Here is a 27,183-nt window from a genome sequence, read left to right on the forward strand (position 1 = left end):
ATCCACAATTAGTTGAAGAAACAATATTTGTTTACTAAGAGCATTAGGCTATATGCAACACACATGAAACTTTATTTTTGTTATTACATATAAAAAACATTAAAAAGTACTGTTTTTTATTTCAACTAAAAATGTCAATAAATTTTGGATTTTAATTTTTTTTATGGCTACTCCTTATTAACGGCATACAGAATGCATAAGGCAAATAAAGATGTGTTTTTATAAATATATATATTCAACAATCCACTGTCGGACTCCTTATAGCTCAAATACCCTATCCTAAACCTAATAATCTTTACAAACTATATTGTTGGAAAGCTCAAAGAGTGTAATTTTCATATTTCATTACCATTTGGGAAAGAATATGACATAGTGAGAGTCAGTTTCTAAAAGGTCACGGGCCCACAGGTAGGCCAAATTTGTTTTTACATATTTATAACAATAAACCCCTACTCTAAACCTAAAAAATCATGACAAACTATATATTACTGGACAGCTCTTAGAATGTAGTTTTCATATGTCAAGTTCATCTGATGATAGAAATAATGTAGTGACAGTTCTTTTTTGTTACATGATAGGAATGCATATTAATTTTTATTTATTCATAACACTATATCCTATTATAAATCTTAAAAATTTTTGACAAACTATATATTGTTGAAAAAGGTCTAAGAATTTAGTTTTAATATTTAAAAACCTTTTCGCATTAATAATAATGCAATGACAGTAATTTATTAATTTGTGACAAGAGTATGCAGCAAACCGTTGACACCTAGTGGCCGTTGTTGGTAAAACCACTAAAAGTGAAGCGTGACACAAACCAAATTTTTTGTGATTTTAACTTGAAATTTGAATCACAACTACTTGAGACTTATGGCTTCATGTTTACATTATTACTTTTGTGAAAGATAATTTTTTAAATTTTATTTATAAAATGAATATTTTATTGGATTATTTGTATTTATTAAGTTCAATTTTAACTGCTATAACAAGTTTTCTGTTTGATATTTTCACCTCCATACACTTCAGTAAAAAAAATACTTGTATGCCAGAGTTATGTTAATTTGAAGATCATACACATCAACTTTTCACCCCCACTCAAAAGGGTGAGGTGACATCGAAGGGGTTAAACAAAAATAAAAAATGTAATTGCATTTGTGTTTAAGCAAATAAATCTGCGAATGGGGTAAGAAAAACATCTTGAAATAAGTTTATTTTTTCTTAAACACTTAATACAAGGAAAAAATGGCAAATTGTTTTGCTTGTTTTAAGCACAAACTCACCCAAATCCTATTTTTTTTCTGTCTAAAAACTAGACTTATTTTCTTATGTCATGTTGCTTATCAAGAAAATGCATTTTGATTTAAGAATTTTAAGTAAGAAAGTAATTTTTTGCACTGGGCATAGTGCATTCTGGGTAGTACTGTACCATTTTTTATAAACATTAAATAGTATAACCTCAAATACTAACAGACATTAATCCAATGTTTTTGATGTCTGATCAATATGAATAAAATTTGTCAAATTGGAAATGGAAGCAGAGCACATTGCATTATGGGATATGGTTTACTGGGTGGCACAAGGCTTCGGCCACTGAAGGTCGAATATGCAGGCTGCATGCATCATCAAGCTAGGTTTATTTAAGTTAACTTAGCATTAAATTCGCAAATCATAAGCATATTACAACAATTTACGATTAACTAAGAATAATAGTCAACTTTATAATTGTTAAAATTCTGAAATAAGACATATGCAGCCTAGAAATGCGACCTCCGAAAGCTGCAGCCTTCCTTATTGAGAAACGGCCATAGTGGGTTGTTTATCTTTCAAATCGGTGAACGAGATCTCAAATGTATAATTTATTCAAACACTTTCTTTCTTTCACACCCTCACACAGAAATACCTCAAAGAAACACTATTATTTAGCAATTGCAAATTAATTTCATTCATATTTGTCAAATAAGAATTTCAGAATTTATTAATGTCATTTCCCCACAGCTAGACGTTAGATAAACTACAATGTGCACATATGTAATCACATACTTCCATTGTCCTTTAAAAACAATGACATTAGATTGCAAAGCAGCATCCTCAAAATATTTTTTGAGATGTCACCACACTGTTTGTAGTAAGCGTGGACAGATTTTAAAAGGTCCTGTGCAATGCCAAAAAAGAGCAATTTTCAAAAAAGCACAGGTCCGTGTACATATTGCTACATTAAATTCATATTTCCTAACACTCAGCAATACATGATGGCATATGTAACATTCTACAGTAAGGCAACAAGAGGAAGATCCTTAAACCATAACAATACAGTCCTTACCAATACACAGGAAACACATACAACAAAACACCAGTTAGTCATTAGCCTCATGTGGTGGTAACACGCAAATGTTCTTTAAATCTCATGTCATGAAGAAAAAAACAGGCTTGAATAACTTGAAATCTGTGCTTCGGTTAAGGAATAATCTTTAGTGTCGAGATACGATCTCATCGGGCTCGGGTGCGCTTGGTGGTCTTTATTTAAGGTCCAGGACCATGGTGGCAGGGTTCTCCAGGTAAGATCTCCACAAGTTAGAGAAACGACACATGGTGGCTCCGTCGATGATTCTGTGGTCGGCTGACCAGCTGACGTTCATAATGTGCGCTTTCACTAAGTCACCCTTTGCGTTGAACCTGGGCAGCACCTGTGGTGAATGAAGGAGAGTATGTTAAACTTGTGAACTACAATTATATGCATATCTTCATATTTATATTTACAAACCTGCATCTTCCCAAGAGCACCAATAGCAACCTCAGGAGGTAAAATAACCGGTTTTGCATATGTTCCTCCGATCTGTTAAGAAATGAGAAAAGTAAGCAAATTGAAAGTAAGTACTTAAATGTAACGTCTGTCACACCAAATTACGGTAGTAATCTAAGATCTTCCTGTAGCTTCTGACACACCGATCCTATGTTGGAGAGGGTGAATGTTCCTCCCGTGAGTTCGGAGGTCCCTAACTGTCCCGTCGCTCCCAACGTCTGCAGACGGTTAAGCTCCACTGCGATTTCAAAGACGCTGAGCATCTGTACGTTTTTCACGTTAGGAACCAGAAGACCTTGAGTTGTGTCCATCGCCAGTCCGATGTTATGAGCAGCCTTATGGGAAAGGAGAACAGACCTTAGTTAAAGGGGCCATGGCACAAGAATTTTTTAAGATGTCAAATAAATCTTTGGTGTCCCCAGAGCACATACGTGAAGTTTTAGCTCAAAATACCATATAAATAATTTATTATAACATGTTAAAATTGGCACTTTGTAGGTGTGAGCAAAAATGTACCGTTTTGGGTGTGTCCTTTAAAATGCAAGTAAGTGGATGAAGTGCAAACACTGATCACAATGATGGTGGTTTTTTGCAATTAAAACTAAATTGTGCTGTGAATTATTTTCTTTCTCTCTTTTTCTCTGCACTAAATGGCAGTGCTGTGATTGGATAGTGCAGATTAAGGGGTGGTATTATTATAATAAGAGCTCCTTATGACATCATAAGGAGAGCAACATTTCAATGACCTATTTTTTCATGTGCTTGTAGAGAATGGTTTACCAAAACTAAGTTAATGGGTTGATCTTTTTCACATTTTCTAGGTTGGGGACCCAATTATAGCACTTAAACATGGAAAAAGTCAGATTTTCATGCCATGGCCCCTTTAAATCAAAATGATATGAATCAAGATTTCTTTAGACGGAAATTTACCTTATAGGTGATATTTGTGCAGTTTTCATCCAGAGATGCGTTCAGAATTGGGAAGTGGAGAAGTCCGAGTGATGCTGCCTTTTTTTTTTTTTTTTTTGAAGAAAACACAGATATCAAAACCAACGGTTTAAAAAAATCATGACAAACTATATATCCATTGAAAGCTTTCAGAATGTAGTTTTAGTATGTCAAGTTCATCTGATAAAAGAAATAATAAAGTGAGAGTTTTTGTTACATGACTTCCCCCCATAGGAATGCATGTTAATTATTATTTATTCATAACACTATATCCTATTATAAATCTGTAAAAATGTTGACAAACTATATATTGTTGAAAAGGTCTAAGAATGTATTTTTCATATTTCAAAACATTTTTGCAGTAATAATAATGCAGTGACAGTAATTCATTAATTTGTGACAAGAGTATGCAAACCGTTGACACCTAGTGGCCGTTGTTGGTAAAACCACTAAAAGTGTGACACAAACCTCATTTTTTGTGATTTTAACTTGAATTGAATCACATCTACTTGAGACTTAAGCCTTGTTTATGGTCGCGCTTTGGTCCGCAACGCAAGCCTCCGCGGATCGCGCGCGCGTCTCACCAAACGGACGAGGCGTTTATAGTTGAGGCGCTCGCTGTTGCACTATTTTTTGAACCACCGGGGGGCGACGCGAGCAATAAAGTCAAAAACAAACACAAAGAAGAGGATAGAAGTCGTCGTCCGCTGGAACAACCCTGGTGCTTTTAACATTAGAGTTTGATATATATAAATATGAGAAAATGAATAAAACAACAATCTTTTATATATGTCTTTATTAAACATTATCATTTCATTAACGTTTTTACTAAACAAACAGTACAGACATCTTAAGGTTTGTATTTTATTCCTCGTCCAGTGGTTCATTCAATACAAATATAGGTCAAACATTCTGAATCATGTAAAATAATTCGTGTTTTAAACTGCAAAGTTTCCAAACTTTACTACCAGAGTGTCAGATAAATTTATACATTGTTTTGCTTGGATTGATCAAAGAGATACGTCACAGGCTTGCCTGCTCGGACAGAATCGCCTCGAGTTCGGTCATTTTCGGATGCGGAGCCGCGCGGAAAGTTACAAAAAATGCCGTGCACAGCGCCACGCGAAATGGGGTCTTGCGCACCCAACGCGCGCGACCGCCCACTCCGCGTTGACGTCATTTTTGCCGCGCGCACCAACGCGCTCTTGCGGACGCGGCGACCATAAACTAGGCTTTAGGGCTTCATGTTTACATTATTACTTTTATTTATAAAATTTATATTTTAATTTATTAAGATAGATTTTAACTAGCCTGACTACGTCAGACTTTGTACTTACACTAAATTTCATTACGCTTCTGTACTCAGTCTGAGATACATCCCATTCTAACCGTTTCCTCCGGTCTCAAAACGGCAGTCCAATCAACGAACAGAGGGCGGGCTGAGAGCCGTGACATAGACGCTAAGAGAATGAAATAAGTTTCTTACCTTAATGAAGAAGGGCATATAGCTGAGCTTTACTCCTCGAGCCTCAGATAATTCCTTCAGCTCAGACCTCAGTCGGACCAGCCGGGTTAGGTCCACTTCATCACAGTAACCGAAGTGAGGAATCTTCAGAGCCGATGACATGGTCTTGACCATCGCCTTCTGAAAACCTGTTTTCATGTCAAATGCAAATAAGCTTTGATAACACAGCTCATGGGTGAAGATTACAAAATATATATCTGCATCATATTTAACCTGAAAAATAATTTTAAAAAAAATTGACCTGGACTTAATCTTGCCAAATGCAAGATCAGCTTTGCTAAATGTAAACATGTACCCACCTTTAACAGGTTCAGTATGATCTTTGCCCGTAAACACGGGTTTGGGGATGACGGGAGTGGGAATGCTGGGTGTTTTTGCTGTCGGTTTAGCAGCTGGGGCTGAAGGTGCAGCAGGTGCGGGAGGCGGTGGTCGAATTTCAGAGACTGGGGGTAAGATTGCCCCTGTCTGACGCGCCAGGAAGTTGAGGATGTCCTCTTTGAGAATACGGCCGTCCTTTCCAGTGCCGACAATTTCACTTAATTTAATCTGCGAGGAAAGTATGACTTAATAGTTAAAATCCTAATGGTCCGGTTTCCCGGACAGGGTATAGAATAATCCATGACTAGGTCTTAGTTATATATTAGGACATTTAAAGGCGAGGTGCACGTTTTTTGAGAACACTTTGAAAAATGGAGTCGGGCCGAGTACCAAAACACACTTGTAGCCAATCAGCAGTAAGGGGCGTGTCTACTAACCAAAGTCGTTGTCTGGGTTGCATATGTGTGGGGCAGGTATATCAAAATAAGGTCAAGATTCTATTGGGGTAGGGGTGTGTTTGTTTAGGTGATTTCAAATGTCAACATTGGCTTTCAGAGATTGTGCACCCCACCTTTAACTAGTTTTTACAAACCTACCTCACACACAAAAAACAATACTGGTGTGCATCTTGAGACAAAACAATAGCACTGATATATGTTAAGATATGTTAGTATAAGGTATTACTTAATTAAGGAAGCTCAAACGTGCATTTTAGTCTGGGACTAGAATAAGCCCCAATAAGTCTGGAAAACCGCCCCATTAAGCCCTAATTATCCATCTGCAGAGCAAAAATTAATGTAAGCACTTGATGAAAACAACCCACTTCAAAACTACAATTTCAATATACATTTAAAACAAAATGTGACCCTGTCTGTGAAATCCTGTCACCGTTCCACAGGTGGGACGTTTGGCACTACATATTTACAACAATAATTTCATAGTTTCTAAGTAGTAATCTAAACCTACACTAATCTTGACAAACTATACATCGTTGGAAAGCTCTCAGGTTGAGGTCATATTTCATAACCAATTTGCAAAAAAAATGATGTAGTAAAAGTTTTTTTTTATGTCACAGGCCAACAGGTGGGCCCAAGGTGTTGTTACATATTTATTATTACATATCCTATAAACCTGAAATAATCTTGACAAACTATATATATTGTTGAAAAGCTCTGAGAATGTCGTTTTTATATTTTACAACCTTTTCACATTAATAACAATGCAGTGACTTATTCATTAATTTGTGACAAGATTAAGTAGCAAAACATTGACACCTAGTGGCCGTTGTTGGTAAAACCACTGAAAGTGTGACAAAAACCAAATTTTTTGTGAAATTAACTTGAAATTTGGATCAGAATCCAGAATGTCCTTTACATTATATAGGATAAAGATGATTATATGTAAAAAAGTCAATCACAAAAAAATTACTTTATTCTCGTTATATATTGACCTTATTCTCGAAATTTTACGACTTTATTCTCGTTATACTAGGGCTGTGACGATAACTGCCTTACCGCATCACAGCAGTAATGAGATGCCTACCGCAGTGCCAAAGTCATCGTCGTCATCACAGCACTTTAAATATTTTATTTATTTATTTTCCTGGCGAAGGTTACAGAAGTCATATTCTGTATGATATGAACTATACACAAAAGTCATTGTTAATCATAATTTACTGTCTTCAATCCTGTGTTCAGGGCTTCTAGAGAAAAAACAGCTTTCCGCGCAAGGGGGAGGGATTAAACATATATAGGGGTTTATTATGTGCGCGTGTCTGATTATTGTTTATTTAATTACTTAGTTTCAGTACTTGGTGTCTACAGAAAATGTTCAATTAAATACACACAAATAGCCTACTGTCACGGGTGCAATCTTCTTAAACATGAAGCCATTACTTTAAGTGCGTCTTTACCATGTGCTCTGATATTTATTGCATGCCATGGAACCGTACCAACTCACTCACTGCGCGAATAACTAAATCTCAAGTGCATCTCACAGCCACGCGCATTACATTATTCAGGTGCAAGAAGGTGTCCGGGCATCACAAATGCGCGTTGGTGATGATAATAATAGAATAATAATTATATAAAACTATAATGGGCAAACATGCCAACTATAGTTATGAAGGCTTGCGCGATCGGCTGTAGACCTATATGTCTGACTATCGTAGCGAGGAAATGCCACTATCTAAAATCACATCTTTTGATGATTAACTATCATGTGGCGTTTGTCGGACTTGGGAGCACCAAACATACCTTTAGTAAAGCATAAAACTTCAGCCCAGCAACGACAGTTGGAAATCTCCAAGGCCTTTGCGAGATGAGCGAAGTACCAAAGGGACAGCACAGCAGTCAGGCAGGTGAGCGCTAACATACTGACAGCGTGACTCGGTAATGGTTTAAACTAATTTCTCCAGCTCAGGATCAAAAAAGTCTTATTACGTTCTTGATTATGTAAATGGGCAGCAGAAATTTAAAGCATTGATTGGAGTATCTATAAGTTTTGCGCAGTTATTTACGGGATGATGCAATAGGCTATTTCGTTTCGTATCTGCTTTGAAAAATTCTAATGAAACATTAACTATAGTAACATGAAATAGTATTTATTTTCGATATCTTTTGAGTTTAATATGAATTATGGAACAGTTTTTGTCATTGGTTGTAACCCATTTTATTGTGCAATAAATTATTTAACGTTCAACCAGTTGCGTTTGGAGGAATGCGTTATATGCACAGAGTGTTACCCGAAAAACACTCTAAAAATGTCTAAAGAAATTGGAATCAAGGTTTTGCTTACAAGAAACAATGTTAAGCTCGACATGTTCTGTCTAGTTTTTTTCTGGTTGCTATTTTATGATATGTATTGTACAAAATGGGTTATAAACAATGACAAAAAATTATATAATTCCTATTACGTTCAAAACATGTATATAAAAAGCTATGGAAATACATATTATTTCATGTTTTTAATAATAAATAAGAATACTGTTCCCCGATGCTTTGCCGGGGGGTGCGGGGGGGGGGGTCTGGTTTGGGGTCGCTTGGGCTTTGGGGGGTTACTGTTGTGCGGTTAACCGCGTGATTTTTTGATGCTTCACCGCGGTGAGAAAAAAATCCTAACCGTCACAGCCCTACGTTATACTACGACTTTATTCTCTGTATATTACGACTCTATCCTCCGTATATTTCGACTCTATCCTCCGTATATTTCGACTCTATCCTCCGTATATTTCGACTCTATCCTCCGTATATTTCGACTCTATCCTCCGTATATTTCGACTCTATCCTCCGTATATTTCGACTCTATCCTCCGTATATTTCGACTCTATCCTCCGTATATTTCGACTCTATCCTCCGTATATTTCGACTCTATCCTCCGTATATTTCGACTCTATATCCTCCGTATGTTTCGACTCTATATCCTCCGTATGTTTCGACTCTATATCCTCCGTATATTTCGACTCTATATCCTCCGTATATTTCGACTCTATATCCTCCGTATATTTCGACTCTATATCCTCCGTATATTTCGACTCTATATCCTCCGTATATTTCGACTCTATATCCTCCGTATATTTCGGCTTTGTTCTCAATATAACACCTTTATTCTCGTTATTTTATGACTTTACTACGGCTTTATTCTCGATATATTACGACTTTGTTCTCAAATTTTTATTTATTTTGAATTTTTTTCTCAAAAAAGTCCTAGTTTTATAAAACTCCTCGCACTATATTGACTTTAATCTCGAGATGTTTTTAATTTTATTTTAACTTGACCCTAATCCTCCTTGGTACAAATACGTTATCAGTGTTGTTATCAAACTGATTAAAAAATCCTTGTCTTAGTTTACCCCAGATGGATCCCTTTATTATCCCCTCTTCTCTGCCCCCTACTTGTAGCCATGACAACAACATTTCTTTCTTGAGCTATGTAAAATTGGAAGGCCATTCTATTGCTCTCCAGCGAGAGTCTATAGAAACAAGCTATGGCTGAAGGTAACATCAACCATGAGTCTGATTCATCGATGCCTAGCAACTTATAACCCTTAGCAAGAGTTTACGACCCCACATTAGAATAACTAAAGACCGCTCCCCGCCGACTCTGACACCATGCTCGGCTTGATATCTGGCGGTACCATTGTTTGCGAACACTTTCCAATATAGTCTTAACTAAATCTTTATGTGAATATAATAATAATGTGACCATGCCTGAGAAAGCCCATCTCAAGTATTTTTTGCGATTTACCCTGTACTGTTTTTTTATATAAAATCATCCTACATAATGGAAAGAACATTGTGTGAAATATAACCTTGATCTCTTAAGCTTTGAAGCTCTCAATCTCATAATCATATTATGATACTTTAACCTGGATTTCACAGACAGGGTGACATGTATACACTATAAACATGCATCATGACTTACATTGTTCTCCATGGCTAAACGTCTCACGGCTGGAGTGGCCTGAGTCTTGTGACCTTTGATCTCCTGGTGCGTATGTTCCTCTTGAGACATGGCTGGAGTCTCCACCACATCCTCCTGGGGTCCTTCCACTGTACAGCGTCATGATATATTATATTACACAAACCAAGTATCAGTTAATTGCTTCTAAACTACTTTTTAAATGATCAGCACGTACCCCCCAGCCCTGTCTCCGTTTCAATGTCAACGAGAGGTTTTCCCACAAGGGCGATGGAATCGACATCGTAGTAGAGTTTACGAACGATTCCGTCATAGCGGCTGGTGATCGTGACTGAAGCTTTGTCACTTTGAACTTCACAGATGCTGTCGAACTGAGACACCTTGTCACCCTCTTTCACATACCTGATAAAGAAAAGTAATAACAGATAATGGCACCCCCTGCTGGTGACTACATGTGGGTGATCATTCATGTACAGGTTCATTTTGTCTCCAAAGTCATTATTTCTTTCATTTTTTCTATATTTTAATAATTTGGGATTGATTGTCCTAGATCACAATTTGTTACAGGGCATAACAATAAAATATTTTCTGGGAAAAAGTGTATTATTAAGCTGAAAATCATTTTGATGTTGTCTGAAATGAGTCTAGTAAACAGAGTAAATATATAAAAGCAGAAGATAATAATGACTTTGGACACCACCACATATACCAGCAATTATATAATAACCAATGTAAGTGTCAAATAACCTCATAATAACTTACCATTCCTTAACTGTAACCTCCATAATGCCCTCACCAATATCTGAGAGCTTAAACTGCACAACTGGTCTGGCTGCAACTATATGGAAGGGCCAAGAAAGAGATTACAGCTATAATCTCATAAAACGCTCTGACAGACAGACAAACAGACAGACAGACAGACACAGATAGATACCATAGCTTGTGTGAAAGAACCGATGTTGTGGTCCAGCATTAAGTGAATATGAGTGAGGTCTGTATACAAGGCAGGCTGCCTGGACCCTCGAGCAGCAGTGCTTGTGCAGGCGTGCAGAGACCTGAAATATTGTGAACAACGCAGAACAAACTTGAATCAATAAGTAAAAGCGTTGCAACTTTAGCTAAATCTTATTTAAATACTGGGGTAAAATGTTACCCGTGACGTTTTCTGATAACATTCACACAACTATACTGTAACTGTAGTCTGTGATACTGTATATGGTCGTTAAAGGGGATATATCATGAAAATCTGACTTTTTCCATGTTTAAGTCCAATAATTGGGTCCCCAGTGCTTCTATCAACCAGAAAATGTGAAAAAGATCAACCCAGTAACTTAGTTTTGGTAAACTATTCTCTGCAAGCATGTGAAAAATATGTCATTGAAATCTGGCTCCCCTTGTGATGTCAGAAGGGGATAATACTGCCCCTTAATCGGCACTATCCAACCACGGCACTGCCATTTGGTACACCCCAAAATGGCACATTTTGCTCACACCTACAAAGTGACAATTTTACCATGCTATAATAAATTATCTATATGGTATTTTAAGTGAAAACTTCACATACGCACTCTGAGGACACCAAAGATTTATTTGACATCTTAAAAAAGTCTTGGGAAATGGCCCCTAACATCCACCCTTACAAACATTAACCATGGTTTAACTATAGTAACCACCATCGCTTTTTGGTTTATTTGAAGTAAAACCACAGTAACGACAAATTTTACCATGGTCTCAATATTATAGTAATAATAGTTATCGTGATATTTGTAGTTAAACTATGATATGAATGGCAAACAATCTGATAAGAACCTGGTTACTACACTTTTACAGTAATAAAACCATGGAAGATTTTTTTATGAATGACGATTATGAACTATAACTGTACACAAAAAATATATATTTTAATACATAAGTGATTAAGGTGTACGTTACACAGCTTACACTCGTATTTACAAACATAGTTTGTCTCGTTTTCACCACTTTAAATGCTTGTATTTGAATAAAACCGTCGTTTGTTTACATTTTGCCAGCTAGGCACACACATCATGCAGGTAATGGGGTCACTTGAGCTGCTAGTTGCAGGTTACTTCCGAATTTTACTGTCTTAAACGCGCTGTTTCGCGCCAAACTTGCGTCTGTAAATCGACTGTACACTTTAAAGGTGATTGCAACTGTATAATGCATACAAATGTAAGATTAAAACATACCAGGCGTCTCATAAACGCGAATGGACTCCGCACGGCGATGACTGCCGCCATGTTTCCCCACCGATTTTGTGTAGCCGGATATGACGACACCCTCACGCCCCGCTCCGCTGGCCAATCAGAGAGCGTCTGGTGAAGGACAAATAATTCATTGGCTTTATTGAATGTTTTAGGATAAACAGAAAATCCTCATAACATCTTTAATACATCGTAATGTTTTGTTCATTTTTTATTTAAAATAAAACATAAATTAAATAAAAACGTACTAGTTTTTACCGTACTAGTTATAAAACGTTTGTAACTTTAATAAACACAAAAAATGTGTCTGAGTAATAAAGTACATGGGTTATAATATAGTATAATAGAGTATTAATTTATCAAGGGCATTAAAAGAAATGCCAACGATCCAATCAATAAATATTTTTTTTAAAGGTTAAAGAAATAACTTCCCATTAATGGATACAACACGATTGAATGATAAAATTATTACTAGCCTATATAAATAGCCCTCTGGGATCATTTTTGGTGTTACAAGCTTTCCCAAGGCACTGGATTGAATAAATACCCTGCACCCTGAATCCTGTTCAGCTGGTTTACCATCTTGTGATGCCAGCAGGTTTTCTACAATGGATTTTACAATCGCGGAGGTTTGACAGGATTTGAGGGCCCAAACAACTTGTTTTTCTCAACCCACACTTCTGTCCATAAGAAATAAGAAAGGGTGACCTGCAAATTTAAATGTATTGCTTTGTTTTTACAAAGCCTTCTTCATTTACAGTCAGAAAAAAATCGTATTTTATATATACAAAAAAAATGACATAGAAACGCTAATTATTAATTATAAGCCTGCGTATAAAATAGCACAAACAAAACAACATTGATTAAATAAAAAACCCAACGCCCCCCTTTCCTAATGTATAAAAGCAAAATGTGTATTTCAATGAAATATTAATAATCACGTCACAAAAATAATCAAAATGTTCTTTTTTTATTGAATAAAATCAAAATGTTCTTTCCATTCTCTCCTTTGAACAAAGTTACAGTACAATGCGCGTCGCGTCACGCTACATCTGCGCATGCTCAGAGCTCACCAACCATACTAGCGGCAGTGTGACTGGCAAAACTAGTAGTTGCGAGAGTGCGACGTGTATCGCCAGGAAATTTGTTGAATTTGTATTTCTGCCGAGTTTTACTTTACTTATTTGAGTCTCACAGTCATCTCGACATTCGTATTATTGTTATTAATTCGGACTGATTCGGTTGTGCCCTGGGGACTGTGAGTGAGGGAGAAGTTCGCGCTTGTCGCCGCATTGTTTGTGCGCTGTACACCGGCTTATATTAACTTTAGTACAGTGTGGAAGTTGCGCACCGTGTCTTTTTATTTCACGTGCGCGCGTCTCCTATCAACGTCGTTTTTGAAGTCCAACTCTCGGATACGTTATACAATTTTTTTTTATTTCGCGAAAATGGCCGCAACAATGTTCGAAATGGACGGAAGTGTAATGGAAGGGGGAGTGTGCATTTGCAATCTTTTTCTTTTTAATAACGACAAAAACGTATTATTTATCGCTGACATTGTTAAACGTTTATTTACAAGTTTTTTTTATATAAACACTCGATGTTTTTCTTTCAAGGGAGGACAGATTTTAAGGGTCTCTGCGGCGTTGAGTTGCATCCAAGGGGCGTCAATCAAAATAAATAAAATCCGAGCCGGTAGAAGCACACCGGGTTTGAGGTAACGATTATTTTGTTATAGACACAATGTATGTTTAGTTAAAAGTGGCATTGTGTATAATTAACTTGTTTTGTGTGTTAAATGGAACATGTTACCCATACCCCCTCCCTTTTCTATTCAACAGTAGATCATGAAACAAAGCAAAGTTGGGTTGTTGGGAGTATAATAATAACCCGATTTTAACTTTACAGTTGAGGTCATCTGTGTAGATGAGTGTTTATTGACAAAAGTTGGTTTATACAGTCTATCCAACAACAAAAAATTCAGTTAGTATTAATTTTTAATGGGACCCTTTGTTAGTTGGCACAGAAGCACATGGCTACTTTCCATGTTCTGTTCTTTATTTGTGCTTGTAGCTTTTCCTGTTTTTTTTTGTATTAGAGCATATTAATATTATCCGTTTTCCTTTATCGTATAAAATTGATTCAGTTATAACATTTTCTGATAGGCTATAAACAACATAAAGTTGTTTCAAACTTTGTGAGATATCCAACTCTCAATAGATGGTAATTGTGTTTCTTTAAATCAACCAAAAATGGTTTTCAACCCCTAACACTTCATTATCTCCAATTGTTATCACCACCCCCCTCCATCCCTATTCAACGTCACCAGGCCTCAGCATCTGTCAGGTCTCGAGCTGTTAAGGGACATGTGTGACGGCAATCTGGAGGGAGCCACAGTGGGATCCACCGAAATTACGCTTGCTCCTGGGAAAATCAGGGGTGGCAATCATATCGCTGACACTCATACGGCCGGGTAAGAGACTAAACGTCCTGTTGCTCAATTGTGGGGTTCGATTCCCACACATTTGCTGGCTATGTAAGCCGCTTTGAAATAAAGTATCTGTCAAATGCATAAATGTAATTGTAATCAAAGAAATTGATTGGTCGTGTCATCGCTTTACTTGCTTTTTCACAGTAAATTATGACATTAGCTGCATTTCCATTATCCTTCAAATTGCGCAAATGACATTGTGAATTGAAAATCTGGCCAATGGAAACGCATCAAAAACTCCAATATATCGCTCGCAGGAGGTAGTTTTACAGGCAATTTGAAACGGGGTGTATTGAGCAAAACGGCAATGGAAACCGTTTATTCGCATTTCCAGGTCACCTGATGCAACTAAGATGATGCGGTATGTACTAAAACCTCCCAGAAACACCTTAATACGTGTCTGCTCCCAAGTATAACAGACTTTCCTTGCCAATAATGTTTGGATAACACTCCTACATCTCTTTTGATTAAAATAATGTACTATTACCTCTGAGAAACACCTTTACGTTGCCGCTCCTAAGTATGAGGGGTTTTCCTTGGCATTAATGTTTGGATAATACTCTTAGGTCTCCTTTGGTTAAAAATAATCCCTGGTGTGGTGCATGTGATATTAGTAAGGCCCCGTTTACACATACATGGTAATTTTGAAAAAGTACACATCACATTTCCCTTTGTTTGCGCCTTTCGTTTACCTGCAAACGGAGAATTCGCATTTTTTCTAAAAACTCCTGTCAGAGTGGAGATTTTGAAAATCGTCGTTTGTATGTAAACCGAGACAAACGGGTGTTTGGGCAGCTAACGTCACAGAGCTCGCACCTACGTCAAAAGTGCGACTTTTGTTCAAAAGAGGAAGAGATTCGTTGCTGCTGTTGCTATTTTCAGGATTCTGATTTGCTTACGTGTGCTTGAGCTTCTCGTTACACCGCCACCTAAAGGTTTGGCATGCTCTTGACGGCATATGTACACGGTACGTGTAAATGAACACTTTTCTGAAAACTGACATGTGTGCACGATGAAACCGGAGAGGTTGAAATGTCTGTTATGAAAATAGCCGCCCATGTGTAAACGTAGCCTTAAGCCCGATTTATAGTTGTGCGTAAGCTCTACGCAGTAGGTTATCCGTACCCTGACATGCACCTCGCAAAAATGTTAACAGCGCGTCAGTTCCACACGGACCGCAAGCACTGTGATTGGTCCATCAGAACCCCCTTCTGTCAGGTAAAAAAACTGCGTCATAGGTATTTACGTTTGCGATACGATGAGCTAAGTTGAGGATTTAACTCAAATTTCTTCCATCATTGCTGGGCTTCTCAAATAAGACGCAACAAGCTGCTGTTTCTTCTTTGTTTTTGGGTTAACTTGCCAAGCTGCTTCTTCTTTGACGGTCGCGCTGCTACTGCGGTTACACGCATGGATACTGCCTACCAGCGGTATAAATGAAAACCGACACAGAACCTACGCCGTAGGACCTACGCGCAACTATAACGAGCCCTTTAATCTACCAACATCAGTCAACGTGATGTTTGGAATGACTTATTGCGAGAGGAAAAACTATGTTTCAGTCGCATATCATCGGTTAATGGAAATGTCGTCATTTCGCAATCGTTTTTTTTCGACATTTAGAAAATATGGCTAAAGTTTTGCGCAAATGGAAACGCAGCTACTGATCTTAAATCAACAAAGTTACATTTAGAGGCGCACGTGATTCTTCACAAAAACAGATATCTTCAAACCTTTTTTTTTGTCCATGTAGAAGTGTTGGGCTGCTGATGCAGATATCTCTGCCCTGTGCCTTGTTTGCTCAGGGTCCATCTGAGTTGTGCTTAAAAGGAGGAACCAATGCTGAAATGGCACCTCAGATCGATTACACAATAAAGGTAGGAAGAAACCCTGGGCAGAATCAGACTTACAAGCTTGACCATCTAATTATTTCGACAACTTCGTTTTTGCATCATCCAATGAGATCTGTTTGAATTTCTTTTAGGTCTTTAAACCGATAGCAGAGAGATTTGGGGTTCAGTTTGACTGCGATTTAAGAATGAGGTAAACCAGAACAGGACTTAAAATGTTAAATAAATCTTTGGTGTCCCCAGAATGCGCCTGCTAAGTTTTAGCTCAAAATACCATATAGATAATTTATAATAACATGTTAAAATTGCCTCTTTGTAGGGGTGAGCAATTTATGGGTGTGTCCTTTTAAATGCAAATGAGTCTCTGCACTAAATAGTAGTGCTGTGGTTGAATAGCACAGATTAAGGGCCGGTATTATATCCCCTTCTGACATCACAAGGGGAGCTAAATTTCAAATACCTATTTTTTCACATGCTTGCAGAGAATTGTTTACCAAAACTAAGTTACTGGGTTGGTCTTTTTCACATTTTCTTTGTTGATAGAAGCACTGGGGACCCAATTATAGCATTTAAACATGGAAAAAGTAGCATTTAAACATGGAAAAAGTCAGATTTTTTTAAAAACTAAATCGAAAATGTATTTATTTTTAAAAACAGAGGTTACTATCCTAAAGGAGGTGGAGAGGTTGTGGTCAAGGTGAACCCTGTCAAGGAACTCAGTCCTATAAACATGACCGAAAGAGGAACCATCACCAAAATCTACGGCAGGGCATTCGTGGCTGGAGTTTTGCCATTCAAGGTACGTGATAACTATTTTTGCTATCTCTTATATTCATAACTGACCCTGAAAAAAGCTCTGGAACAAAGACATTTCTGTTTTTATCGAAATTGCTGATTTGAGCACCCATAAACTTCAATTGATTTGTTTAGCTGGCGAAGGACATGTCCACGGCAGCGACACGTACTATCAGAAAAGAGATTAAGGACCTGTACGTCAACATTCAGTCTTTGCAAGAGAAGGACAAGGCATGTGGCAACGGCAATGGCATTATGTGAGTACATGGTCTCAACCATGGTCTCTTTTTGAGGTACTTTAATTCGTGCTAATATGTTGTTTTTGTCTCCTGGCAGAATAATCGCAGAATCGTCCACCGGCTGCATATTTGCAGGGTCATCACTTGGCAAAAAGGGTAAGAGTTGTCTAGCTCAGAGCTTTGGCAGCAGATTTAACAGAACAATTAATTCAGTGTTCTAGTTTTGCCACTAGAGGGCGATACATCACAAAGAGAAGCCTGTTTGTTTGTGATTGAGGTTATGTCGTACAGAAGGTCAGGGAACGTTCTTGCGCCCATAATATTAAACATGCCCTGCTAGTTGGATTTAGATAAATGAGATGATTAATTGTTTAAATTGGAAATGTTCAAGTGAAGTCGACACACCAAAGCTCCAAAAATATCCAAAATGTATTAAATGACTTGACTTAAAGTTTTCCAGTATGATTTTAGTCGAGCACCCATGTGAGGTTGATGTGCATGCTTTTGTTTTCTTTTTGTCATTTGTAAAAATTGAAAAAATGAACTGAAAGTGATAATTTTATTTACATTATCAGGTGTGTACGCGGACAAAGTTGGCATCGAGGCTGCAGAGATGTTGCTAAGGAACATCAGACACAATGGTTGTGTGGACGAGTTTTTGCAAGACCAGGTCAGGAATGCGCTCGACAATGTTAACACAATGAAATGCATGCTTAATTCGCTTCCACGGAGAGTAAATTATACGTTTCTTTTTCCAGCTTATTATTTTCATGGCCCTGGCAAACGGCACATCCAGAATCCGGACGGGCCCGATCACTCTCCACACGCAGACGGCTATCCACGTAGCCGAGCAGCTCACTAACGTAAGTCTGGCCTCTATGTACATCAAGGGTTCCCACAAGGCTTGGAATTTCTGGAATATCAGGGAATTTTGAAAGGCCTATTACAAACATTGAAAGTGAGGGAATTTTATAATTTTTTTGTCCAAGTCATGCAATAACAGGGATTTAGTTTGCATTTATCAAAATGTACTCCATTGTTAAAGGGACATTCCACTTTTTTTTTCCCCCTTCCCTAGAGTGCGGCATTTGATTTTGGCCGTTTTGGGGTCCATTCGGCTGATCTCTTGGTCTGGCGCTGCCGCTTTTAGCATAGCTTAGCATAATCCATTGAATCTGATTGGACCATTAGCATCACGCTAAAAAAAATAACCAAAGAGTTTCAATATTTTTCCTATTTAAAACTTGACTCTTCTGTAGTTACATCATGTACTAAGACCGAAAGAAAATTAAAAGTTTTGATTTTCTAGGCAGATATGGCTAGGAACTATACTCTCATTCTAGCGTAATAATCAAGGACTTTGCAGCTGTAACGTGGCTGCAGGAGGCGCAATGATATTATGCAGCAGCCGAAAATAGTCCCCTTAGTAATTTTCAATGGCAGGGGACTATTTTCGGGCGGTGCGTAATATCACTACGCCTCCTGCAGCCATGGTACAGCAGCAAAGTCACTGATTATTTGGTTATTTTTTAGCGCGATGCTAATGGTCTAATCAGATTCAATGGGTTTTGCTAAGCTATGCTAAAAATGGTAGCGCCAGACCCGGAGATCAGCTGAATGGATTCCAAACCGGTTTAAATCAAAAGTTTAACTCTAGAGGAGCTGGAAAATGAGCATATTTTCTAGGAAAGTGGAGTGTCCCTTTAAGTTGTAACATAAGGAATACCATTTCCGGGTCCAAGCGTCCACTGATTTCAAGTGATAATAGCAGCTAAACAGCCATTTATTGGCATTATAAGGCTCAATGCATCTCAGACATGGGTCATGAAAATTCTGCTTTTTATTCAGTAAAAATCAGGGAATTTGGCTTGGAGTGGGAACCCTGTAGATCTAGATATTGCATCAGGCACTCAATTTATACCTTTTGTTTGTTTTTAAACGCGAAATTTGTTGTACGCAAGGCGGAAGATGAGCAAGCCAACAACGCTACCTACATTATCGAGTGCCACGGAGCGGGTGTCACCAACTCTAACTTGTAAACGGCTTGGATGACATCAGCTGGAGGACTTGTAGCAGAGAGACACTACTACTGTAACTGACTGGATAACTTAAAAGATAGCTTGACATTATCTTGGTGTTATCTCAGGATGAATGATTAGTTTTTGCCTTATTCCTATGCCAACTGTTCTGTCCCCCTCTTAAAACATTTGTTACTCAGGGTATTGCCTTATACTGTAATGAAACATTACCGTTGGATCGTTTTTGCAATATTCTCGCCCAGTTTGTGCCGTATCCTGTCGGTGCGATTTCAGATTCACTTTTAATGCGTTCGGATTTGCTTTCCGCACCCTAACACGAGCCTTAAGGTTTCATCAAACCCTTCTGATACAACGATCGATTTTGTGGTTTACAATTGCTTAACCAATTCGCATGGAAGTAGTAATCTACGTGTATGTCACTGGTAAATTTAGTGCACTGTGTGTACACAGAGAAAAAGGTTATACTACCCCTTAAGTTAATGTAGCTGCTTTGTTTTTCGTAAATTATTTAAGACGTCGCGTTGCAGATTTCGTTTTTCCGCCATACTTTTTGTTCCATTGAAGTGCACAGCGTCGTTTTATAGACTTGTGTGCGGTTAGTATTTGTGTAATGTTGATTTCAGGATGACATGCGGATGAAAGATTTCATTCCTGTTCATTATTATTACTGTTTGTTATTTATAAAATGGAATTGAAGATGTTAATTTGACTTTTTTTTGGCTACTTCAGGCAACCACGTCCTTTTGTTATTTGCATTAAAATATTTTTCAGGAGAAAAAAAATACAATAAATTGAAATATAGACATTCAGTATTCTTGAATCTTTTCTTTCAGCCATTGTTGACCTTTCTTATGTATACGTCGGTCGTGTTGCATTCAGGATTTCCTAAAAGCAAGTACTTGTTTATCTCACAATGCAAATCTTCACATTTAGAGATGGTCTACAAGTGTTAGCGGTTACCAATTCAACCAGAGTATCTTCCCTCTGCTCTTTTGTGCTCGGGGCCAATACAATTACTCCCGGCAGATGCAAGAACAATGGGGGAGAAGAAGAGAATGGGCAGACCATGTGATGATGCGTGAATATGCATGGAGTCCGGAAAAGGGCGCATCTACATTGTTAAAAGGAGAAGCTTCCCTCAGGGAGGTTGTGGGTGTGGTTACTCAACCACATTTAATAGTCTGTCATTGGCTGTCTGGTACATCTGTTGCTTGAGTAATCAAACATTAGCAAAGCAGAATAGGACATGTTTTTGGATGTGGCCTACTGCACGATCAAAAAAATTGGCTTTTAAAATGTAATCAATTTTTTATATCACCTAAAATGTACTGTTAAATACACTAGGCAGCTCTGTTGCTTTACAAAGGTTGTTGCATAAAATTCATTGGGATTTATGGCTCTGTGCCTTTGTATACATGTCTAACTGCTATGATAACACAGCTGACCAAGTATAATCACAAAGTAATGAGGTTTGGTTTGGGTTTTTTATAGCAAGCAATTTTAAATTGCTGTTTATGTCACAAATTACATAAATATAATAAACACACATATACTTGGAATTTGGTGATAAGATGTCATTTTCTCATCACCAAGCAAAATTAATTTCCAAACTGACAGAAGTGTTTGTCAGAGCATATATACATGCTATTATTAGATTCAACTGTCATGAACCTAATGAATCAAAGACACCAATGTGTAACCGCCTTGTGACTTATATGGGCGGTTACCCATACAGGGTTTATCCTAGTCCCAGATTAAAATGCATATTTGAGCTGCCTTCATTCAAAAACACTTTGCATTGACGTATCTTAACATATATGCTGTTGTTTTGTCTCAAGATGCACACCTGTAATGTTTTTTGTGGGGTTTGTAAAAACTACTTAAATGTCCTAATATAACTAAGGCCTAGTCCTGGATTCATCTAACCCCCCCCCCAAAGTAGTCCCCTGTGTGACCTAAATCTCTTAATCAGTCATGTTATCATAGCAAACCTCTTATTTTATATGTGTTTTATATAATGTATGTGTGTGCACTAGCCAAAATTATTGTCCTGATTGAGAATTTGTACAGTATTTGAATCTAACCTGAGGGGGCATTAAAAGCAATCTTTAAACGATTAGTCCATTTTATAAAAAAAAAAAAAATTCAGATAATTTACTCACCACCATGTCATCCAAAATGTTGATGTCTTTCTTTGTTCAGTCGAGAAGAAATTATGTTTTTTGAGGAAAACATTCCAGGATTTTTCTCATTTTAATGGACCCCAACACTTAACAGTTTTAATGCAGTTTAAAATTGCAGTTTCAACGCAGCTTCAAAGGAAACGATCCCAAGCATAAGGGTCTTATCTAGCGAAACGATATTGATAGCGAAATAAAAAATATGCACTTTTAAACCACAACTTCTCGTCTTCCTCTGAGCCGGCGCAACCTCACGTAATTGTGTAATGACGTCGGAGGTCACGTGTTACATATATGAAACGCACATTTGCAGACCATTTTAAACAATAAACTGACACAAAGACATTAATTAGTATCATTCGACATACAACAACGTCGGAACGGTTCTCTTTCTCCACACTTGTAAACACTGGGGCAGAGTTTCGATACGTCATCCGTGACCTCTTGACGAGATGACGTATTACGCGAGGTCGCGCCGGCGCACCACAGGACCAGCAAGTTGTGGTTTAATATTTTTTATTTTTCTTGCCAAAAATGACAATCGTTTTGCTAGATAAGACCCTTATGCCTCGTTTGAGATCTAAGATTAAAACTGTTAAGTATTGGGGTCCATCAAAGTCCATTAAAATCAGAAAAATCCTGGAATGTTTTCCTAAAAAAACATATTTTCTTCTCGACTGAACAAAGAAAAACATTTTGGATGACATGGTGGTTAGTAAATTATCTGGATTGTTTTTTAGAAAATGGACTAATCCTTTAAAATATATATGGTATGTAAAAACACTAAACTATGTATTTATTGGAGAACATAATTTGGCAAAAAGGCAAACCAAAGCATTTTAGGGAATCACAAAAAAAAGCATATAAAAAGCTCACAGATATACTAAAGCATATAACATTGGCTACAATTTCATCTGTTATTAATATTTGTTCAATATTTTGTAGTCTACGTCTTTATAAACTTTGCACATGTGTGCAATATTTTTGCTAAGCCTTCTTATCTCATCTCAAAGCTGAGGTTCAGTTTATACTCCAGTCCAAACACAAATATGCAACATGCATACAACATTTTAATGCATCTTTATTAAATATTTGAATGAAGATCAAAGTTGGACATTATTTTTGGCCACTATTAACCTATTTTGCTGCCACTATTAAGTCCTTAAGATAAATTTAACGAGATTTTTTTAGCATCATGCTGTGACTCAATGTTTTTGCAACCTTCCCACAGACTGTAGGAGTGGTTATTATCAACATCCTTCCTTCCTGTCGCAGATGTAATCAAATAATCTCTTTAGTGTTTCTCAGACTTGGGGTCGTGAGATGTGCCGGGGGGAGGCAGTTTTATTGTTATAACGTTTTTAAAATACATAAATTCTGTGCAATTAAACCTCAGAACCAACAGCATTACATTGTATTATTTAATATCTTTCTAAGTTTGAGATTGTTTTATGTCATTCGTTTTTTTTAGGGGACCGGGGTGCGAAGAGATGACTTAATACTGTATGATGTTATCTGGTTTTGTGATTGTTGGTCATAAGTCTTTGTTTGATATTTAGAAAAATACTTCAGTTCCTGCACATTCTTTGCTTTTTCAGCATCTTCTGCATGTTTCACTTCAAAAACAGTGTCAAGGGCCGACCCCAAGATACACAGTGAAAACAGTCCTCTTAATTTTCACCTGACAGCCAGCCAGCACACGAAACCCGTAATTCACTTGTTTGCTTCCCGTCCACTAGTTTTTCCATGATGTCATGACGTCTTTATAATCAGCGTGTGCACTAGCTAAACAAAGTCGAGCTAACATGCCTGAAAAAGCTCAGAAATACTATATGGCACATAATAACAGAAGATGAAAATAGCTCAACCTGGATCGATATCCAGGGAACGAAACGGCACATTAGAGTCGATCGTTTGGAAAAGTAACGTGAGGAAACCTGAAAGTCACACCTCGCCGGGACTGTAATGCAACCTCATGTGAGGAAACCCGAGTAGGCCGCACGAACAAGATCCTACCCGTTTTGTTCCACTGGTTCACTGTGTCCCCAAAGACTATACAAGCTACTCTACGAGGTACTATTTGTCCCAAACACAGTGCAACAGAGGAAGCCGTGGGTCCCATCAAACCGGTTCTGTCAAACCTTCATGAAGGCATGTCAGACGCTGGATCCTGGAGGTCCCAGAAAAAAAGTGAAGGGAGCCAGTCAGCCCCAGCTGTGCACAAGGTCTGGATCTCTCTAATAGGAGGTAAGATAGACTTGCTTTAAAGCATATTCTTAAAATAAAACAACAATATAAGAAGGCTGTTTCGTGGATTTTGAAGAAACCTTAGAGACTAAGAAGTCTTATTTTATGCTAAACTCGAAGAAAAACAATCTTGTTAGTAGTTCCTGTAGGAGTAGAAAGTTCATTGTGTTGTTTACTCATTTGCATATTATTCAAATTGTATGCATAATGCTCCAAAGCATCCTGCATGCTTGGTTTCATATTGTTTGCCTTTACAAGTAACAATAATACAGAGACCATTCTGATCTTACTGATAGACCTTATAGAGATATTACTCATTCTGATACGTTTATTGTTAACTATTTACGATCATTGAGTGACCACAGTGTGACGTGACTCATACGCCATCTCTCCAGCTGTTATTTTGGATGACCCTAACAGAGTCTGATGTTGGCCAATGATATTTGAGCTCAGATTGTCTGGCAGCTGATGTGTTTGGGTTCTCAACAATGCTGTGAGCAAATGAAATAAAATTGCAATCCTGGTAAATTTAATTAAAATGAAAATTAATGTATTTATTTAAATTAGTATAAAATTTATATTTATTAAATTTAACCACTACAGACAAACATACATTTATGTGAACCCATGCTCAAGCAATTAAACTATGGAATGTACGAGACACACGGACAGACAGACAGACAGGTCAACAGGTAGATAGACAGACAGGCAGACAGACAGGCAGACAGACAGACAGACTGACTGACGGACGGACGGACAGATGGATAGATAGACAGATAGACAGATATAGATAGATAGATAGATAGATAGATAGATAGATAGATAGATAGATAGATAGATAGATAGACAGACGGACATAGACAGACAGACAGACAAACAAACAATAGATAGATACTGTAGATAGATAGACAGACAGACAGACAGACAGACAGACAGACAGACAGACGGACATAGATAAACAGTCAGACAGAGACAGACAGACAGACAGACAGGCAGACAGACAGACAGACAGACAGACAGAGGGACATAGATAGAGAGGCTAACAGGTAGATAGACAGATACATAGACAGACAGACAGACAGACAGAGATAGACAGACAGAGGGACATACGTAGAGAGGTCAACAGGTAGATAGACAGATACATAGACAGACGGACATAGATAGATATACAGACAGACAGACAGGTCAACAGGTAGATAGACAGATAGATAGACAGACGGACATAGATAGATATACAGACAGACAGACAGGTCAACAGGTAGATAGACAGATAGATAGATAGATTGATAGACAGATGGACATAGATAAACATTCAGGCAGACAGACAGACAGACAGACCGAAATATCTAGAGAGGTCAACAGGTAGATAGAAAGATACATAAATAAATAAACAGACACAGATCCATTGATAGATAAACAGACAGACAGACAGACAGACAGACAGACAGATGGACATAGACATAATAAACAAAGTCTGATGTTGGCCAATGATATTTGAGCTCAGATTGTCTGGCAGCTGATGTGTTTGGGTTCTCAACAATGCTGTGAGCAAATGAAATAAAATTGCAATCCTGATAAATTTAATTAAAATTAAAGTATTTATTTAAATTAGTATAAAATGTATTTTTATTAAATTTAACCATAACAGACAAACATACATTTATGTGAACCCATGCTCAAGCAACTAAACTACGGAATGTACAAGACACACGGACACACAGGTAGATAGATAGATAGATAGATAGATAGATAGATAGATAGATATTATTGATTCATGTGCAGCAATATTACATACACAAAAAGACGAACGGGGCATTTAGGGGAAAAAGCACTCGAAAAGATTGAATTACAACGTGAACTTGATGTTTCACTGAGTAAACCACTATCCTGTCCTTTAACTGGTCGTTTGAGAGTTAACCCCAGTAACATCCTCCAGCGCCTCTGATTGGCCAGCTTCTTACCACGTGACGTCCCTTTAAGATTTCTCTTTTGACTCTTCGCGACCATGGCACGAGAAAGATTTCCACCTATTGAGCACGACGGAGTACCAGTGTAGCAAATCGCGTCTCAAATCTGTCCAAAACTGAGATATAACTCGGCGGATGGTGCTTTGGAGGCAAGGGATGAATCTCAAACGCTAGCAATTCAAACACTTTTACGCGGGAGACGATCTGGGATGACGCAGGTTGGGTTATTTTACGAGATTAAGAAGTTGCCGTAGTTGTTTTCTCGTGGACGCACGGTCAACCACAACAGTAAGAAGTTTACTTAGTGGTTTCGCCGATCGAGAAGACAATATCAATATTTATAAACACGCGTGGGAGAATGCCACCCGACGTCGGTGCCTTACTTTAACATTTCGTTGAGCTTTTTTGTTCTTAAAACTACACTGCACATTTGCACCATCAGTTAAGAGAGAAGTTGCATTGCATCCGTGGGGAGGAAGCAGGTTTTTAAACCAGCAAGACGTCGTTTCGTAGCTTTCGTAGATGACACTCAATCACTTGAAACATTCAGCGATACTCAATACGTTATTTAAAATGACAGAGGATAACGATTTGATAGGTGCATCGGAGTTCATTAAAGGTGAGTTTGCGTCTATTGGCCTGTGTTTGCAAAACTTTGACTTATGATGAGAATTTTTTCTTTGAAGCTAAGTCCGATTAACTTAAATAAATCATTGCTCGTAAGTGCATTTAAACTACGACTGGATAACAATGACGAAAATTAATAATTGTTTTACCACAGTATACACTGTTTAACTGTGCTGGTGGTTGTTGTTTACACAAACTTAACGTTACTATGATTCCACTAACTTATTTTTAAGAAAATTAACACGTGTTTATCAATAGTTTTGTGGTTTTATTTGTAGTGAAACTATAGTAACCACAAATTCAGCCTGGTCTCATTACAGGAACCATATTTGTAGTGAAACTATGGTGATGCAAATGACAATCCGCTTAAACATGGTTACTACGCTTTAATTTGCTTAAGGGAAATTGCAGAGGATTTAACCCAAACCACTAATCTGACGATTAAAAACTTACCTTTTAAGTGTTACTAGTTGTTTTATAACTTTAAAAGCATGTTTAATTTGCTTTTCCTCC

At 37.6% G+C, this 27,183-nt stretch overlaps 3 protein-coding genes across 9 annotated transcripts in view; 2 read left to right on the forward strand and 1 right to left on the reverse strand.

Annotated features, from left to right (window-relative positions):
- Positions 1 to 1,951: 1,951 nt before the first annotated feature.
- On the reverse strand, positions 1,952 to 27,141 carry dbt (dihydrolipoamide branched chain transacylase E2). The gene is made up of 12 exons (XM_055218595.2): positions 27,124 to 27,141; positions 12,221 to 12,346; positions 10,948 to 11,068; positions 10,776 to 10,851; positions 10,231 to 10,415; positions 10,017 to 10,144; positions 5,576 to 5,822; positions 5,238 to 5,404; positions 3,734 to 3,811; positions 2,947 to 3,138; positions 2,765 to 2,836; positions 1,952 to 2,687 (listed from the first exon to the last, which is right to left on the reverse strand). The coding sequence occupies exons 2-12, from the start codon at positions 12,269 to 12,271 to the stop codon at positions 2,520 to 2,522; spliced, it is 1,485 nt and encodes a 494-aa protein (XP_055074570.1). The 5' UTR covers positions 12,272 to 12,346; positions 27,124 to 27,141; the 3' UTR covers positions 1,952 to 2,519.
- On the forward strand, positions 13,291 to 20,458 carry rtca (RNA 3'-terminal phosphate cyclase). Its single transcript, XM_073861873.1, has 11 exons — positions 13,291 to 13,727; positions 13,851 to 13,952; positions 14,565 to 14,708; positions 16,480 to 16,603; positions 16,711 to 16,769; positions 17,234 to 17,375; positions 17,507 to 17,628; positions 17,708 to 17,766; positions 18,186 to 18,280; positions 18,369 to 18,470; positions 19,548 to 20,458. Exons 1-11 carry the CDS (start codon positions 13,684 to 13,686, stop codon positions 19,647 to 19,649), a joined length of 1,095 nt encoding a protein of 364 aa, XP_073717974.1. The 5' UTR covers positions 13,291 to 13,683; the 3' UTR covers positions 19,650 to 20,458.
- cdc14ab (cell division cycle 14Ab) overlaps positions 23,959 to 27,183 on the forward strand; it is a 51,728-nt gene continuing 48,503 nt past the window's right edge. For 2 of the 7 annotated variants that reach the window (XM_055218592.2, XM_055218593.2), the window contains exon 1: positions 26,037 to 26,662. In XM_055218592.2, coding sequence (XP_055074567.2) covers positions 26,566 to 26,662 — 97 coding nt within the window. In that variant the 5' untranslated portion in view covers positions 26,037 to 26,565. Of the gene's footprint in view, positions 24,077 to 26,036; positions 26,663 to 27,183 lie in introns of those variants that run through there. The other 5 variants (XM_055218591.2, XM_055218594.2, XM_055218588.2 and 2 more) reach the window with 5 other exon arrangements.

This window comes from Misgurnus anguillicaudatus, chromosome 23, assembly GCF_027580225.2.
Source record: "Misgurnus anguillicaudatus chromosome 23, ASM2758022v2, whole genome shotgun sequence".
Taxonomy (NCBI): Eukaryota; Metazoa; Chordata; class Actinopteri; order Cypriniformes; family Cobitidae; genus Misgurnus; species Misgurnus anguillicaudatus.

Bases quoted from the DNA above. Each gene is read 5' to 3' on its own strand.
- rtca (XM_073861873.1), top strand. From the start codon at position 13,684: ATGGCCGCAACAATGTTCGAAATGGACGGAAGTGTAATGGAAGG. The intron at 13,953-14,564 runs GTAACGATTATT...CAACGTCACCAG, and splicing joins AGAAGCACACCGGGTTTGAG to GCCTCAGCATCTGTCAGGTC. The intron at 18,471-19,547 runs AACGTAAGTCTG...TGTTTGTTTTTA, and splicing joins ACGTAGCCGAGCAGCTCACT to AACGCGAAATTTGTTGTACG.
- dbt (XM_055218595.2), bottom strand. From the start codon at position 12,271: ATGGCGGCAGTCATCGCCGTGCGGAGTCCATTCGCGTTTATGAGACGC. The intron at 5,823-10,016 runs GTAAGTCATGAT...CTTTCCTCGCAG, and splicing joins GTTTAGCCATGGAGAACAAT to ATTAAATTAAGTGAAATTGT. The intron at 5,405-5,575 runs GTGGGTACATGT...ACATGAAAACAG, and splicing joins TCATACTGAACCTGTTAAAG to GTTTTCAGAAGGCGATGGTC.